This window comes from Alligator mississippiensis, chromosome 7 (genome assembly GCF_030867095.1).
Source record: "Alligator mississippiensis isolate rAllMis1 chromosome 7, rAllMis1, whole genome shotgun sequence".
Lineage (NCBI taxonomy): Eukaryota > Metazoa > Chordata > Crocodylia > Alligatoridae > Alligator > Alligator mississippiensis.
The window spans coordinates 56,944,241-56,961,660 of record NC_081830.1 but is presented as its reverse complement, the minus strand read 5'-3'; the positions used below and the strand labels follow the sequence as shown (position 1 = coordinate 56,961,660).

General features: G+C 42.8%; 1 protein-coding gene across 1 annotated transcript in view; it reads left to right on the top strand.

Moving 5' to 3' along the window:
• The window catches only part of SLC9A9 (solute carrier family 9 member A9), a 414,412-nt gene extending 398,209 nt beyond the window's left edge, over window positions 1-16,203 (top strand). Inside the window, exons 15-16 of the mRNA XM_019491821.1 lie at window positions 12,593-12,698; window positions 15,745-16,203. Of these exons, the coding sequence (XP_019347366.1) occupies window positions 12,593-12,698; window positions 15,745-15,966 (328 nt within the window). The 3' untranslated portion in view covers window positions 15,967-16,203. The remainder of the gene's footprint in view (window positions 1-12,592; window positions 12,699-15,744) is intronic.
• The last annotated feature ends 1,217 nt before the right edge of the window (window positions 16,204-17,420 follow it).

Below are 17,420 nucleotides of genomic sequence, written 5' to 3'. Positions count from 1 at the left end.
ACCCATGATAGTAAACTAGCAGTAATGTTTGTGCTTCTGGCAAACAAAATCTTAAGCCTGTATTACTAAAATATTAAAAAGTGCACAAACAACCAGGTTCACATGAAGAGATATGAAAATAATATGAATGTCTCTGCCATCACACTGGTTGCTTTCCTTATTCATTTGTCGTATCCAGTTCTCCCTTCGTATATCATCTTTAGATCGTAAAATATTTAGGACAAAACTATATATAATTATTTATACAGTATATGATTCTTATATACAAGCACATGCATGTGTGCGCACACATAGATATATAAAATGTTCCTTGCGTTGTCCATTGTTATGATTTTTCACAAATCCAGAGATTGTTCATTGGACATGGTGGTATTTTTTTCACGTTTCTTTCTCACTCTTATAGTAGACTTGACTTTGGCCTTTCATTTGGCTAGTCCAGTGTCATTGGTTAGGTCTGTATTACTCAAGTCGATACTTTGATTTAATTTTCTCTATATTGGCATGTTAAAGAATATTCAAGGAGTACCTAAAGCCATAACTGCAGTGCCAGGCTGGCATGGAAGCATTTCTTAAAAGTAAAAAATATACTCTTCTTTGATGCTTCCTGGTTCTTTTTTAAAGGGGCATGAAGGATTTATTATACGTCCGAGGAATGTAAAAGATTACCATTGGCCCAATAAATAATGGAGTGCTATTGTCACCTAACACATGGATTATTAATTACCACGCAGTGACCTAGCAGTACTGCTCTATGCTGCAGTGCAGGAAACCCTCACGTGACTCAGTGGTGGGAATCAATCTTTAACTCCCAATCCAGCAAGGCCACCATGAAGGCTGCACTCATTAGTTGGCATGCAAGGAATGTTTTACTCTGTGTAGCTTCTGGCCAATAGAGTAGCAGCTTTATGGGAAACAAACTGAGTAAACCAATCCTTAGTCAAAAGAATGATGGCTGCACCAGTGTCTATGTTAGCAAGCCAGTTCTACAGAATATTGTTACCAAGTTTTCCCAGGATACTAGCAGTTCACTTACTGGTATTCACTTTTTTTTCCCCAGCCTGTATAATTAACAGGATTAATATCCTATACCTATTTGCTTTCCAAGGAACTGCCTAGTGAACTCACTCCTGGTCCTTTGGGAAGACATGTTTCAGTTCCCTGCCCCTGCGCTGCTGTGTTCTGATTCATCCAGATCCTGCCCCACCCATGTAATTAAGGAACGAAAAAATGAGATCAACTCTTTCTGGGCAGAAGTAAATCCAGCTAAGATGCAAGAGACCTCTTCTTCATCCTGGGAACCCTGTGCCAGAAACAATTATAGGCTAAAGGCTCTGAATGTGTGCTTTCATGGAGGGAAATCACAACACAAAATCCATGCTTTGCATTTTCTGTTTGCATCAGGCTTTGATGCTGTGCAGGCCTGAAAGGGGAAGGAATGTGTCTAACCATTTCCCTTCTCCATGCAAGAGAGATTGGGAAAAGAGTGCATCTGCAAAAGGAAGAGTCCCTTCCCAAGATCCTCCTGGGGTGGTAAAGATGCCCATGCTCAGGGCTGGAGCTAAATGTTACAATCTAACCCAGCAGTGCCTGACCTTTTCAGGCTGCAAACTGGATGAGCAGTCCCAGGTGCATCCAAAAGGCCAGATCCCATCATGGCCTGATACAGCACATGGTGCTGACCCAGTCAGGGCCTGATGCAGCTGCATGGAAACAGCCTGGCCAAGTTCCAATGCAGCCACGATGAAGCCATGTAGGAATGGGACCCAAGGCCAGATCTCACACTGCTGAATAAAGCCTGGCCCAATCCAGCCATGTGGGAACAGAGCCCAGTCCCTACATGCAGGTCTGGCCTGGCTAGGGCCAATCTAGTCCCATGGGTCATGGAAACTGGCACTGGCCAAATCTCTGGACCCATGGGGAGACCCAAAGGCTGGATTACATGACTCTGCAGGCTGAATCTGGCCCATGGACTGAGGGATTGAGCACCACACATCAAATTCAACAGATCTACAGGCAGACATGGGGATTGTTATAGCAAAGCCCCAGAATGACGGCTATAAAACCTGTGAAATGCCTCTACCCAAACGGGAACTGGTAATTGGATGGAGTTATGATGCTTCATGGTTGGGGGACGTGATGGAAGGGCATTGAAAACACAAATCTGAATCAGAACATTCAAACTAAAGCCTCCCAAACTTGGGAGTCTGAAATCTGGATCACAGTTTAAATCATCTCAGACGTGAAGGTATAGAGATCTGGCCCAGACAGGGAAGGTTCAAGCTCCAAACTTGGGATTTGAAAGCAGATCTAAAACATGGGTTCTAGTTTTAAGGGAGGAGGGGGAAAAACCATGGCCTTAGGGATTATATGATTTCCTAAATGAAATCACATTCATCAAACAGCTACACTTGGTCATATGCACTGTATAGGGTTTTTGTATTACAAATAACCTGAGACTGGAATCCCAAACAGCAACAAAACAGTGAAATGAAAAATCCTCATGCTCATTCATGCTGCACTGTACTTTTCCCCATCTGTATTTTGGCCCCATGCCAGTCTTGGTACATGTGCGCAGTGTATTGCACCAATAAACAGAAGGGAATGATGCCAAATTAAAACAAAAATATCTTTCATGGTCTCCGCTTTCAAAATCCATCATTAGAAACATAATGAACTGTGAGGTAGGCAGGCATTAAGCATCAACTTAAACCCTTTGAAATTGATGCCTATCTAATACCTACAACATCTCTAGTAACATATTGAAATATTCCATTAAAAAAGTTTACCAAAGCATTTTACAACTTTAATCAAACGCATTACAAGGTTTTACCATGCTATGCCAGATCCATCTATTACCCTCCGGCAGTGACAATAGCTGATATGTCAAGTATAGATTGGGGGTGGAAAGGCAGAAACATGGACTCTCAGAAAAAACCACAGTGAATGTGCAGTGCTGTACCCAGCAGGAACGGAACCTGTCCCCACCCCTGCAGGTGGCTTGAAGGATGAAATTTGACAGCCCCTGTTACTTTGTCTTGCACAGCTATAGGTACTGCTACGTTACTGGGATCCTGTCGCTGTTCCTCAAAAATCATGCTGCAGTATTTGGCCTAACGATCTTGTAAGGCAGTGAATACCACAGCTTGTCATGGGACACACACTGTATAAAGCCATGTCACCTTTTAGTTGCTCTAAAATGAAATGCCTCGTCACTTCACTATCTCCATGTTCTCCTGCCGTAGGACATTTTAAAGGGAAAGACTAAGCTTTTGCAGTGGCATTCATAATTTAAAATACTGCAGATTTGCCCATTAGGTTGTCTTTAAATCTTTTATCTAGGCTAAATCATCCTATTTTACAGTTACTTATCCTGCCACACTCCTAACTCAAAAAAGACAACTGACTAAAGGCATCCTTGCATTTTCTCCTACGTGGCTCTCAGACCTTCCCTAGCCACACATTCTCTTCAAGCCAGTCTAATGGCCTTTTCTAATATTATATGAACAAATACTAATGGAAGTTCATTCTTCTTCTGTGTTAGATACATCAAGATACTTATACATTTTACCATCCATGAAGGCATATTGTCATCCTCATTTGTAGCTAAATTACCTACTTCTCCATCATGTCAGTAGGCCCCCTGATTGGTCTCAAAATTTCTCTGAATGGAGAGGTTTCATCCAGGAAATAATGTCTTTAGACGTTTCAAGTAGATATTTTCTTATCCACTTCAGTGAGCTTGCTACTAAAGACCCATGTGCTCCCCCTATCCCTGCTTTTTTGCATGATACATATTAAGAAGTAAACCACCTTCTGGGTAGTAAACCAGTTATCTATGTCAGGAGCTGCCAGAGTCTATCTGTATCCTTTCACCTCTTCTAAGTTTCTTCAATGTGTCCAGTTACAAAAAAAAATTAAAAAATTAAAAAAATCACTTTTTTTTTTTTTTTTAAGATTATAGCTTTCATGAATACTATAATCTGTTCATTTCTTTCTTATTCTGACATTGGATCTTGTCTTGGTCTAGATGCCATACTGGAGTAGATATTCACCTGGGATAAAGTTAATTAAAAATGCATTTTTCATTAACAAGGCTTGTCAAACACAGTCCCCTCTCTCCAGCTATTCAGCTCAGCCTACACAGAAAGACAGACCAAGAAACAGTATCTTACAATCAGTTCCTTTTCCTATCTTACAAGGAACAGAGCATCAGTTACCTGAGGATGACTTCAGTACATCTTCACTAAAGTGGTTTATTTTATGCCTCAGATGTGCCAAGTTCATATTATGAAAAACACCACAAGAATTTACCTTTCCCTATTAAACTGTCCCTTAAACAGAAAACACATGGACTTGATGAAAGGGGGCATTTGTTACTAAGACTGAAAACTGCAACAAAGATCAGAGTCTCACTCTGGGGTGTTAAACTCATCTGGCCTTGCAGGCTGAACTGAGGCACACTGCTGGCATGCAGGCTGGATCAGACCCGCAGACCAGCCCCCGTGCCAGATCTATGCAGGGTCACACCCTGGACCAGTTCTGTGTGCTCCCTACAGCATATGGACCAGCTCCAGCCCCACACACCACATGTAGCACATGCGGGTCTCAGCCCCACATGTAGCATACAGTGCATGGGGCCAATGCAGGGCATGAAAGGCACCAGGTGTGAAGAGTGGGTCTAGGACATGCACTTTATGTGGCACCCATAACAGACAGCCCCTGCATGCTGGATCTGGGGGGCCTGTCTAAGGACCTGATTCAGACAGACACTGGACCCAGCACACAGGACCCATATGGCGTGGGTACCATATGCAAACATACCCCAGACTGGCCCCACATGCTGCATGTAGCATGCGGGCCAGTCCATTACCCACAGGCAGCACTGCAGGCTGGATCATCAGATTCTGCAGGCCATATCTTTAACAAACCTGCTCTAATGGAAACATAAGAGTGGCCCTTCACTATGCCATTGGTATAATGTATACCACAGCCCTGGAAGGCTTCCCAGTTCTCTACTATGCAGATCATTATGCTTAACTCAAAAGTCTCACCCTCCTTTCGTTCTCATGAGCCTCATAAAAATACCTGTCTACTGTCTGGAAGGTTAAATTGCCTGGTCACAGTGCCCTGCCTCTCTCAGCTCCTCTAAACAGATAATTCCCCCTCCTCTAAAGAAAATGTCTTGATACATGAGAAAATATCATCCTGCCCTGCCAGTACCAGAAGGGAGGCTTTCACAAAAACCTTCCTTTCCCCTTCTAGGGCACATCACATCTGTCATGCATGTATTTAACCCTCTTAAGACATCACATGAGAGCCTCACCAGCTCAGTTGTGTACACAAACTTATGGAAAAGTAACCAAACGATCCCACCCAGCTGTTGGCAACAAGTCAGCCAGATGCAGGCTCTTAGCCAGATGCTCAACACAAAGCATTTGGCTTGCCAGGGATGCTCGCTTTCGTTAGCTCTCAAGCTTTCACACACACACACATACACTTAAAATTGAATTGCTTGCTCTGTAGCCCTCCATATAACATAAATCAAAATCACTTGCCTTGTCAAATTGACAATTTAAGGAGGAACTGAAGATCACTCCTACTTATTAAGGAAATCACATTTCTGAACCTGTAGGGATGATTTTTTCCCTTTGCATCTCCCTTACTAGTGCTTCCTCACTGATACAACAGAAAAACACCACGCTGTTATCTCAGCTTTGTGACAAAGTCATTAAATTCCACTTTAAATAAAAATACAAATGAGAGAGACACTAAAATAAAAATCTTGCAAACCAGAAGAAACCTTGAGACTGCACAAAGCACAGCCAGGCTTCCAGGAATGTTGACACTTACTTTCTGGGATTTATGCCTCAGCCATAAATTTCATCCTGTAATGGAGCGATGTCTTGAATATTAAATGCTACACCATTAACAAATGGATATTTATGGCACAGCTTGCTTTTGCCATAGAAAAGGATTCTTCAGAAAATGACTGAATATGTGTTTGAATGGTATAACAAAGTTTCACACTTTATAGGATATTTCAATAGCAAGTACTGCATAGGGCGATAATTTATTTGCCTTTGGGGAATGTCTGTTTGCCTTGAGACACAGTGCCACCACTGTTTGATAAAGGAAAAAAGTGAAGCACTATGGGCCAGAAACAGAATTTTGTAGGGCCTTAAGGGACCTGCTAGATAGATAATTCAAAACTGCAGTGCCCTTTTCTAGCTTAGAAGATTTTGCTGTTGTACACAAAATATAAATTACCTTTCCTTTACAGTCCGCAGTCATTACTATGCCTCACATCACATCTACCTCACACTAGGACTAGAACTCAGACCCACTGCAGAACAAGAATCGTCTGTAACTCTTAGCAACAGAGCTGGTCAAAAATTCTCTCGTGGAAGTCTCCCATCAGAAAATGCTGATGTGCTGAAATTGAGGCATTGCACGGGATCATACTATGTTAACATCAACATTGTTACAGGAAATAATTTTAACAGTGCATTTTTGATAGTGTTGGAATAGTTTCTTGCACTCTATCATTTTGACTTAAGTTATTTTAATTTAAAATTCATAACAATAAGGTTTAAATGAAACATTTGACCCCATCAAAATGGGGGGTTTTGTTTGGGGTTTTGATTCTTTTTTAGTAAAACATTTAAGTTCTTTTTTCATCCCAAATTGAGATGAAACAAATTTCAGGACCTCAAAACTTCCTGTGGGCTGGAAATTCTGAATATTGACCAGTTTCAGACAATCTTGGTTAACAGATTAGAACATCACATAAGAATTGCTATTTACTGGGTCAGACCATAGGTTCATCTTGCCCACTGTCCTGTGTCAAGCTTGGCAGAGAATGGATCCTGAAAGACAGAGTGAACTGAGTATGACCAGGGCTTTTTTTACACTGTTCCTCTCTCACTTGCAGCCTCCAGCATTTAAGATCTGGGAAATTCTGATTCAGGGGCAGTATGCCTAAAACCCATGCTTGGTAGCTACTGATGTCCCCTTGAGTTTGTCCAATCCCTTTTTGAATCTGGCTAAACTGTCAGTTTTCACAACATCTGGTGGCAATGAATTCTACATTTCAATTACACACTAAGAACTTCCTTTTGTTAATTTTAAACTTACTACCTACTAATTTCATTTTGTGATCTCTAGTTCTTGTGAAAGAGAGTAAATGATAAATCCCTATTTACTTTCTCTTTGCCACTTAGCACGGCAGGTCTCGGCATGGCTGGTAGATTATTGCTGGTGGATTATTGGCACGGCTGGTAGAGTCACGTCTTATTAAGATTGCCTGACGTTTCTCATTACAAAACTTGCTTTAACTCAGGTCCCCTCTATATGTGCAGGTAAAAGCATGAATGGAAATAATGCAAGATCTACACATGCAAGGCAGGAGGCACTATTGTAGGATCACATATTAGGTCCAACTGCGCCATATTGCTGGTACAAGCAGGAGTCTGATCCTGGGGACTCCCAGCCATGGGGGCCTCCCGCAGCCAGGGCTAAGACACCCAACAAATGAAAGGGCTCCTCGTCCTGACTGCACACCATGTGTAGCCGGGACCAAGAGTCCTGCAACTACATGTGAGGCATGGTCAGAACCAGAAACCCTCTCAGTTACCGGGCTCTTGGTCGCAGCTATGTGCGAGACACAGCAGGGGCCAAAAGCTCCATCAGTTGCAGTGTCTTTCAGTTCCCACTGTGAGTAAGGAGCCAGAACATGAGTCCTGTATGGACTAAGGATTTCATACCTCCCCCACGCCCCCTTTGGAGTCACAGCCACTGTGATCCCCAGGGCTTGGGGTTTTCATTCTGGGCAAGATGTACCCCTGTGCCTGAAAGCCCTGTCAGCTGATGGGGCTCCCAGTCACAGGAGAGACCCTGCTACACATGCACATTAAAGCTCAATAGGAACCAGCTATAAAGTTAGTCCACATTTTTTAAGTCTAACTTTATAGCTGGTTGGAGCTTTTTATCATGTAATAGCTACTTTGCACGTGTAGCTGGTCTGCAGATAACTGTGCAACTAACCAATTAATTGCACAATACCTGTAATGCATAGAAGGGGCCTAACAGTTTTACTATATTGGCATCTGCTAATTTTCAGAAGTGCTGAAAAATCCATCGTTCCATTCAACAACTTGTGTGTTGCCTTAAAGAGACAATGCTCTTGGCCGCTTCGTACTTATGATGTTTTTCTTGAAGCTTAGACAGAAAACACAGTTGTAGGTAGGCAGCCATTGATCCTCTGGATCATGTTGGACACATAAGCAGTCTAGTCAGATGCCTTATGAATCTGTTTGTGGTTGACAAGCCCAATTCAAGAGTGACACAGCTTGTTACAAGTTTCACGGATCTGTATGTTGTCTGAGTTGGACTCCAAGTTTACAGCACTCTGCATTCTTCTTTCTTGCTTTGCTTCCATCCTCCGAATCAAAGCCACTTCATGCTGAGCTGTATCCAATGACAGATGTTCCTTCCAGATGGAATGGGATTCTGTGTGCTCCTCCCAGCTTTTTTTGTTGTTGTTGTTGAATGGCTTCATATAATTTTTGCACACATCATGGTACCACCAGAGAGGGCAACTCCACTTTCTAAAGCAGTCTCAAATCTTACTATACAAAATATCCTTGGGGATATGGTCTCCTCCCATTGACCCGATAAGGCCAATCCATCGCAACCTCCTCTTCTTGATAGTAATTTTGAAGAGTGTCAGTCCTGAGTGCTCCTGGGTTTGGTATTTTGTTTTCCCACTTTATTTTCAGGATCTTATGGTGACATCTCATATGGAAGCTGTTCAGTCTCTTGAGGTGCCTCTCATACGTAGTCTATGTTTTTGAGCCGTACAGCAGGGATGACGGCACACAAGTCTCATAGATTTGCATCTTCACCTAACTGGTGGTTGGCTGTTATCCCATGTATGTTTCTGTAATAGCCTGAAGAATAATGTGAATTGCTGAGAAGTCAAGCCTGCCCATCTTTGTACTTCTTGAAACAAACCAAAAGCAGCAAGTTCTGAAATTTCACTGTAAACATGATCTCATAAGGTTCATGTTTTCTAGATGAAAGTGGTCTGGAACAGCTTTGATAAACAAACTTCTATTATTTTCTGAGGCTGATTCATCATTACCCATTTACTAATTCAGTATGTTGCCCTGCATGCAAGGCCACATAATTTCCAGCTAATTTATCATGCTTGCATCTGTTCTCTAATTTATAGAGTAATGCAGTGCTCCGATAACATCAGAAACCACTTTAACCTGGATTTTAACTCATTATATTATATTATGGAATAGTATTCCTACTTTTATTACTGCCTTTTGGTATGCTGAAATTGTATTCAAATTTTTGGTTTAAGGACAATTTCTTTATAATGATCACAAGGGATCTGTGTTTTTCATTTGCTGCAGAAAAATACTGATTTTCTCATTTGAAGGAGAAAAATGTGGATTTTTCCTCTTTAAAAGAGAAAACCATGGGAAACGGCAGGTTTTCCCTTGTAGGCTGGCAGACTTCCAGCTTGCAAGGAATTGCTTGGGGCTGGCAGGGAGTGGGGAGAGGGCAACTGGAGGCAGGAGGCACCACATGCATCTACACGTGCACATGCATGTGGCTATACAGCTATGCAGGGTGGTGGGAGAAGCCCCAGTAACTTGATGCAGATAAGCCTATGGTGGGTGGTGGTGGGAGGGCTGGGGCTTTGGGACTGTGTGGGGAAGCATGCGAGAGAGAGAGAGGCGTGTGTGCATGGGTGGGTGGGGGGCAGTGCCTGCCAATGCTGGGGGAAGGTGTCCAGGCACAGGGGCTACAGCAGGGCAGGGGGGAGGCACCTGTCCCTCCAGCAAGGGTAGGGGCAGAGAGCCCTTCAGAGGCAGCAGAAAGCTGCGTGGCCAGGCCAGCAGCACCAGGGACAGTGCCTGTGCTTGCAGAAGCGGAGCAGCCGAGAAACACTGCCCCAGGTAAGGGGGGCATAGCCAGGCCACCTGGAACAGCGCAGGAACCCCAGCTCAGGGTGGGAGTGCTACATTCCCTTCTTCCTCCCTTCAATCTCTGCTAGGACAGGACTTGCTCTGCCACCATCCACACGAGTCAGAACTGCCACAGCTGCCACTCTAGACTGGGCAGGATGGAGCCAGCTGGGGGGGCAGAGGGATGGAGATCAGGAGTGAGAGGTGCCAGCAGTGCTGGGGGGGTACTGTGGCTTGGGAGTGCAGGGCACTGGGGAGGCGGGGGTCTGTGGGTCAGGCATGCAGGGTAGCAGTAGGGCCAGCAGGCTGTGAGTCAGGAATGACAGGCATCAGCAGGGATGGGGGGCTATGGGTTGAAAGTAAGGGGCACCAGCATGGCCCAGGAAGTGGGAATGGTTGATCTGATTGTGGGTTGGGAGTGAGGGCACTGGCAGGGCTAGGGGGCTGTGGCTTGGGACAGAGGGGCAACAGCATAGACAGTGGCAGGGCATTGGCATATCACAGCTCCTGAGCACCACAAAGCAGTGGCAAGGGGAGGGGCTGACAGCCACAGCAGGACCTACGTTCTGATGACAGAAGGGGGAGCTTTGATTTTTCATGATAAAAAAGAAAACTAAAATCAAACACCAAAATATATAGGTGTTTAGATTTTATTATAATGAATGAGGCACTGGTAGGCTTCCAAATTGCTTTAAGATTGTATATCAGTAAAACATGGTGTTAAATTGATATATTTATACAGTGACGTTTTATTTTAAATCGCAGAAAAATGCAGATTGGGGGGGTTTTAAATGAGGGATTTTATCAGAGAATTTGCAATTTTTAAACAGAGAATACTAGGATCCCTAATGATCACCAGTAGCTATAGATACAACTGCACATAAATAAATATCTACAAAACAATGAAACATCTGTCTAAGTTTCCACCAAGTTAATGGGAACCTGTCCATTGTCTTTATGAAGAAGTAGACTGAGCAAATACAGTAGGACATCTACTTATATTGTTGCTAATCCATTTTAAACTTCTTGTCCTCTCCTACAAGGTCCTACGGATTTATCCTCAACCTTCTCCTTTAACGCGTCACCCTAATCACCCTTCCTCAGTGATGATAGCCTCAAGAACATCATTTATCTGTTTCACCCACAAATTTTCTCCCTAGCATTCGTCCCTATTCTGGTCTACCGAGTACCTCTCCATTTATATTCCTAATGTTCTGGATCAGTCATGTGCCTAGGAAGCAAGTCAATAAAATTAATATTTGGGCTGTTTTTCCCACAAATCCCAGACCTTCCTTCCTTCCTTTGAGCTTCCAGGTGTGTCTTTATTTTCCATTTCTTATCATCTTGAAATCAGAGCTGGACACCTTTCTGGCAGATACGGCTTTGTCAAAAGACAAAGTAATTGGGCTCAATACAGGGGTAATTGGATGAAATTGTACAGGAGGTTAGACCAGATAATCTAATGGTCTTTCCTAGCTTTGAAATCTACAGTTGAAATCAGTAGGGTTGCCTTCTTTAGTTTATAAATTCTTCACGGTGTGAACTGCCTCTGCTTTGTGAGAGTATGGAACACCTGGTAGGCACTGAAAGAGTTAACCTAAAGACTCATTAACACTTTTATGACACTTATGAAATTCTTAGGTCTTTGTTAGTTTTACATTTGTTACTTTTATTTTCCTTCCTTTTCTAGAGGCTTTAATGAAAGAAAATAGTCAGCAATCAATAAGAGGAAATTTCTTCAGCAGAGAAAATAGCCTAAAACTGGCTTCCAGTTGAACAGTCAAAATTACATTGCTAGTGAAAGTAGCAAAGAAGATAAGTCAACTTGAACTGCTCTTGGGAGAATCATTATTGACAGATATGAGGATGATATAATTGCTAAAGATGAGCAGATTTTTCTTTTATCTCGATAAAGCACTTTTGGATGAAAAGATTGGAAAGACAGGTGCAAGACAATAGCATAAGTCTGTTACCAACTTATTTACATAACATATAAAGAAGCATTGATGTATGAAGAGTAAAATGAATATATTGAATACTGAAAATAAAGCATTACAGAGAACAACTTATGCATACTCCCTAGCCATAAAACAGCTTAGTATTTGATTAAATATATTTGCCTGTTGAAGGGAGACACTGATTTTATAAAAAGCTGAGTGTGCATTTTTAAGGAAACTCAGAAAATTATCTCTTTTATGCAAAGTTACCCATACAGCTGCATCTTAAAATGTTTTGCATATAATTGTGTAAAAGATATATTTTCATAGCAGTGGAGACATTAGATGAATATGCTCAACATGGAAATCTTGTACATATTTTATCTTTCAGTACCTTCTGCTATTATGCATCCCCTGGCATTTCTATTTGAGCTGCTATGGTGCCATATTTGACAGGCTTTGATCATCAAATGGTTTTTTGGAGTTTAGTCTACATGGGATATTGGCTGATCAGATAGATGAATGGGTGGGTAAAGACATGACATTTCCTTTGTTTCCTTTTAACTAGATTATACTCATATTTTTTTCTTTTTAATTAAAAAAATGCCCATTTTAATAGAACTGCCTGCTACCATCAATATGCTTATCAAAGATGCTCCTTAACAGACTTCACAGATATCTGAAACCTATTTTAACCCATGCCGGTCCACCTCTTACAACAACGTTACCAGAATGGTGTAATCCTGTTGCCAGGCTACTGACTAGCCCAAGAGCATACGGAGTAAGTACATGAATTAAGCTTGCTGAATGGCCATTAGGGCTTGATCTAAAGCCCATTGTAGTTAAACAAATGCCCTGCATCAATTCTAGTGGGCTTTGGATCTGGATCTTTCACGGTGCTGGGAACCAGGTGATTGTTTCATGGTTGAACAAACTTTAGTTCAAGCGCCCCTGTCGCTATTTTGAAGCATGGGTATGCTGATGCACAAAACTACAACATTTCAATTAAAGCAGCTCTCAGGACTGCTCTAATTAAAGCACCACCCTGCCCACCCCCAGAGCACTTGTGTCTTCAACGATGTGTCTGTAAGGAACAAGGCAGCATCCTGGAGCACCCTGCAGTATGTAACCAGAGCTAGCACCCTCTGTCTTCACACAGCACAGCCTTGTGCTATATAAGGATATCCCCAAAAGATATTTATATTCCTGACTCTCAAAGTCAATAGTATTTACTGTATTCTTTCAAATATAAGATGCCCTTGAATTTAAGACAAGCCCAATTATTTTACTCTTGATATAAAGAAAAAAGGAAACATGAAATAAATGTGTGTGTATAGAGTTTATTTTTACTTAAATTTAAGACAGACCATTTTTGGAAGAAACATTTTGTTATAATAAGGGTGCAGACAAATACAGGCAGTCCTCAGACTTACAACACAATTGGTTCCTGAAAACCACATCTTAAGTCGAAATGTTGTAACTCGGAACCAATTTTCTCATAAGAAACAATGTTATAAATGGGGAATTGGTTCCTGAATCAAGGCCCAATACCCTATTTTCACCAGAAATACCCCAGAATTTTGTACTCAGTCAATTATAGATTAGTAATATAGCTCCATTAATGTATTTATATTGTAAATAGCAATCATATTGATTTGGAAGGATTTCTTTGAGGTGACTTTGCTGGACTTTTTGAAGGGTTCTTGGCTGGAGTCTTCTCAGGAGTCTTGTCTGCTTTCTTAAAGAAAGTGTCCAAGGAAGTTTGGACAGATGTTCTCCAGGGAGATGGGTGACATCTCCAGGGAGATGGTGTGGCATCACATCAGATCAAGCACTGTAAAGTCAAAACTGATGTCAGAAAATTGAAACAGGGTGTCAATTTATAAACGTTGTAAGTGCAAAATGTTGTAACTCAAAACGTTGCAAGTCAAGAACTGCCTGTATAGTGACTGAACCATTCCAAGAACACCACTGATTGGGATCCATTTCACAACTGTCCCTCAGTAGGGTGCCAGGCTCATTTGGGGTGGGAGCATGATGGAGGGTAGAAGGGTTACCAGATGTTAGGGGCGGGGGCTGGGTAAACCCCTACTTATGGTTCCCAGAAGGATCTGGGTGCTCTGTGGTTGTCCCCACCCCCCCCCCCCCCCAGGAACTCCACTGCTTTTCAACCTCTGCCCTGAAATCTGTGTAACCAATTCCACTGCCTGTGCTGCAAGTCCCAGGCTCATTGGGGTATTTGGGGCAGAAGAGGTGAGAGTGGAAGGCTAAGCCCTGCTTATGGTGTTTGAGGGTCTGCATGTTCTGCCCCACCCTCAAAATCCCTGCTTTTTTGCCTGTACTGGAAAGCATTTTGCCCATTTCATTTCCCTGCAGGACCCTGTGCTTCAAGGTCCCAGATTCACTGGGGAGCAGGGGTGTTCTAGGGGCTCCCCCAAGAACTCCGGGGTTTTCCAACCCCTGCCCTGAAAGCCATTTCATCCATTCCACTTTCCTCCACAGACTGTTCTGTAGGTCCCAGGCTTATCTGTGGGGGGAAGAATGGCAGGTTAGCCAAGTTCTGGGGGTGCTGTGTGGCCCCCTGCTTGTGGCACCCAGGGGCAGGGGGATGTGGTGCCCAGGGTCCATAGCAAGGAGCTGATGGACATGGTGACTTTCCAAGGGCTGGAAAAGCTGGGGAGTTCTTGGGGAGCCCCTAGGAGCCACAAGCAGGGGACCACACATGTGGCCATACACACAGAACCTGGCAATCCCTCCAGTGCCACTACCCCCCTGCCTGAGGCCATGCAGCAAAGGGTCCTGCAGGGAAGTGACATTGACAAAATGCTTTCCAGGGCAAGCAAAAAAGCAGAGATCTTGGGTAGGGGTGGGATGGCCAGAGCATGTACCCTCTGCCCCCCAGCAGGGGGTGATTCAGCCCCCCACAGCACCTGACTACCCTTTCACTCCCACCCCATGCCCCAAATGAATCTGGAAAGTCAGCACAGGGTCTCTGCAAGGAAGTAAAAATGACTAAATAGCTTTCAGGGCAGGGATTGAAAAGCTGTAGAGTTCTTGTGGGGCCTTCAGAGTACCCAGCACCCCAGGAACCATGAGCAGGGTGATGATAGAGTCCCCCTTTCTTCCCACTGCACCGAATGATCCTGGAACCCCTGTCCAGGGTCCCTAGCAGGGAAGTAAAACTAACACAGACTTTCCACTTCCCTCCCCTTGCAGACTGTGGGTGCCCTAGGCAGTTGAGCCCCGGCTGCATTCCAAAGCAGTCTTTGCCCTGCATGTATTTGGAGGGGGAGGGAGGAACAAGGAGTGGTGCAGTCTGACCAAACACTAGGCATAAAATGCTCTATGCCCTCCTATAACAGCACGCTGGTTCACAGAGAATCAGCTCAAAATAGTACTTGATTTTCCCAGTGTGCTTTTAAAATGTTCCAAGAAGTTAAGGCCATCTGAATTAGCCTGAACATGTAGGTTTTAGGGTTTAAAATTGTATTTAGAATTTTCTAGGACTTACACCTGCCCAGGCCCCAAATGTCTTAAATTTAAATGAATATGTTATTTATCTAAATCCTTTTTAACAGCTGGTTTCCAATAGTACCTGAAAGCAGGATGTGGCAGGCAGTCACGTTCTTCAAACTTATTAATATAAATCATCAAGATGAGGTCATTATGACAAATGAATCATTGAAGCATCTGGTATGAATCAACTCCACAAAAGTTAATAAGAACATAAACCATCAGGCCCATTACTAGTTTAAGTTGGAATAGAAAAGCTGTTTCAAAAATCCTCTTTACCAACCAGAGATATTTTTGCTTTTTAAAACACCCAGGATCAGCTGAAGGATGACGACATGGACTGCATCGTAAATAATGATGAACTGACTATGAACTATGATGCTGGAGCACCTGCCCCAGTGCCAGCACAGGACCAAATAGACTCACCCCAGACTCCAGGCAAAGAAAACATTCATGAAGGAGACCTTGGATTAGGAGGATATGAACTCCAGCTTGAATACACTCCAGGTCAATCCCAGCTGACTTCTTTGGCATGAATAGTATAAATGTAATCACAAGAAATGCAAGGAAAACAGAGGAGTACAAGCCAAATATATTAGGCAAGAGAGAGAATAGAAAATGTATTAAAAAGGGATAAATTGAAGAAAATCAAAAAACTTTGTCAATTGTATCCCATGTTGCCTGAAGGAAGGCGAGTTTATCATCATCTATCCATATTATACAGCTACATTTTTTTTTTTTTTTTAATAAAGCAGCAATTTTCATTAACGAAACTGTGGGCACTGTCCGTCTCTTACAGGGGCATTACTGGTACACTTACTGTCTCACATGACACTTATTTGTACCATTCACCTCTCAAACATACATATACAGACTTTACAATATAATTATTTTTCTTACTTAATTCAGTAGGTAGGAAGAGCTATTTCCTGTTTAGATCATCATAGACTATTTTATATTTGCTCTATCTTGAGGCAGGTGATGAGTGGTGGGTTTGTTTGGAGGAGGGGTTGTTATGGGGGGGGGGTGCTTTCATTTTTTAAACTAAAAATGAAAAACTTTCAGCAGCCCCCCAATGAAGTATTAAACAAGAGTATGGACAGATGGTCATGTACTCCAGTGTAATGTACATCAGATTTGTAAATAGTGTAAATAGATGCACTGCTATCCCAGGGTAGTTGGCACTATTACAGAACTTCACCGCCACATAAAGAGGAGTGGGAAATAGCCCGTGTACATTTAACAAATGGCTACCCCAGGATGGGTAGAGAGAAACAAATCCTGAAACTGGTATAATTCACCTCAGTTGCATTTTACTCCGAATTCTCTCAAGACGTAAATCTCCAGATTAGATTAAATTTACCCCAGGTTAGAGGCTTATATTGTCTATCAACTGTTTGTTTCTCCTCTGGGTAATGTAGATTACACCTCTAAGTATTTTGTATGTCCACACCCAGAGATCCCTAAAATGGATGTGCTCGAACATAACTCACTGCAGTACTTGCCACCTAGGTGAAACCATGGGTTTAGATGTCTCAGTTCCCCATGCACTGTGTGTAGAGAGTCAGAGTATCTCTCTCAGTCTTGTTGCCAAGACAATAAGCCCAACCGCTGTACTCCTTTTCTAGGTAAATCAGCCCCAAAAACTAGGTAGTGAGGACACCCTGAAAGGGCCCAAGCCACTAAAAATCTTGAGCACAGTAGTAGGAACACACAAAGGCATCTTGCCCACATCATTTTTGAGGAAGATGTTATGGAGCAGGAACAGGAGCGGGCATGGATGGTTAGTGTTTACTACTTTGGCAATAAAGCAGAGTTTTCAAGGCTTGTGTAGACATAACCTTAAGCACCCCAGCATGCTAAAGGGAAATGCTAAGTAGAAGTGTGAGTCAAACTCCACCCCTCTAGCACTTGGGTACCTTGCCATGTGCTGCATAAAGATGACTTCAAGAAGGTGATCTGCTTTCACACCTGTGAACCTTCTGCTGAA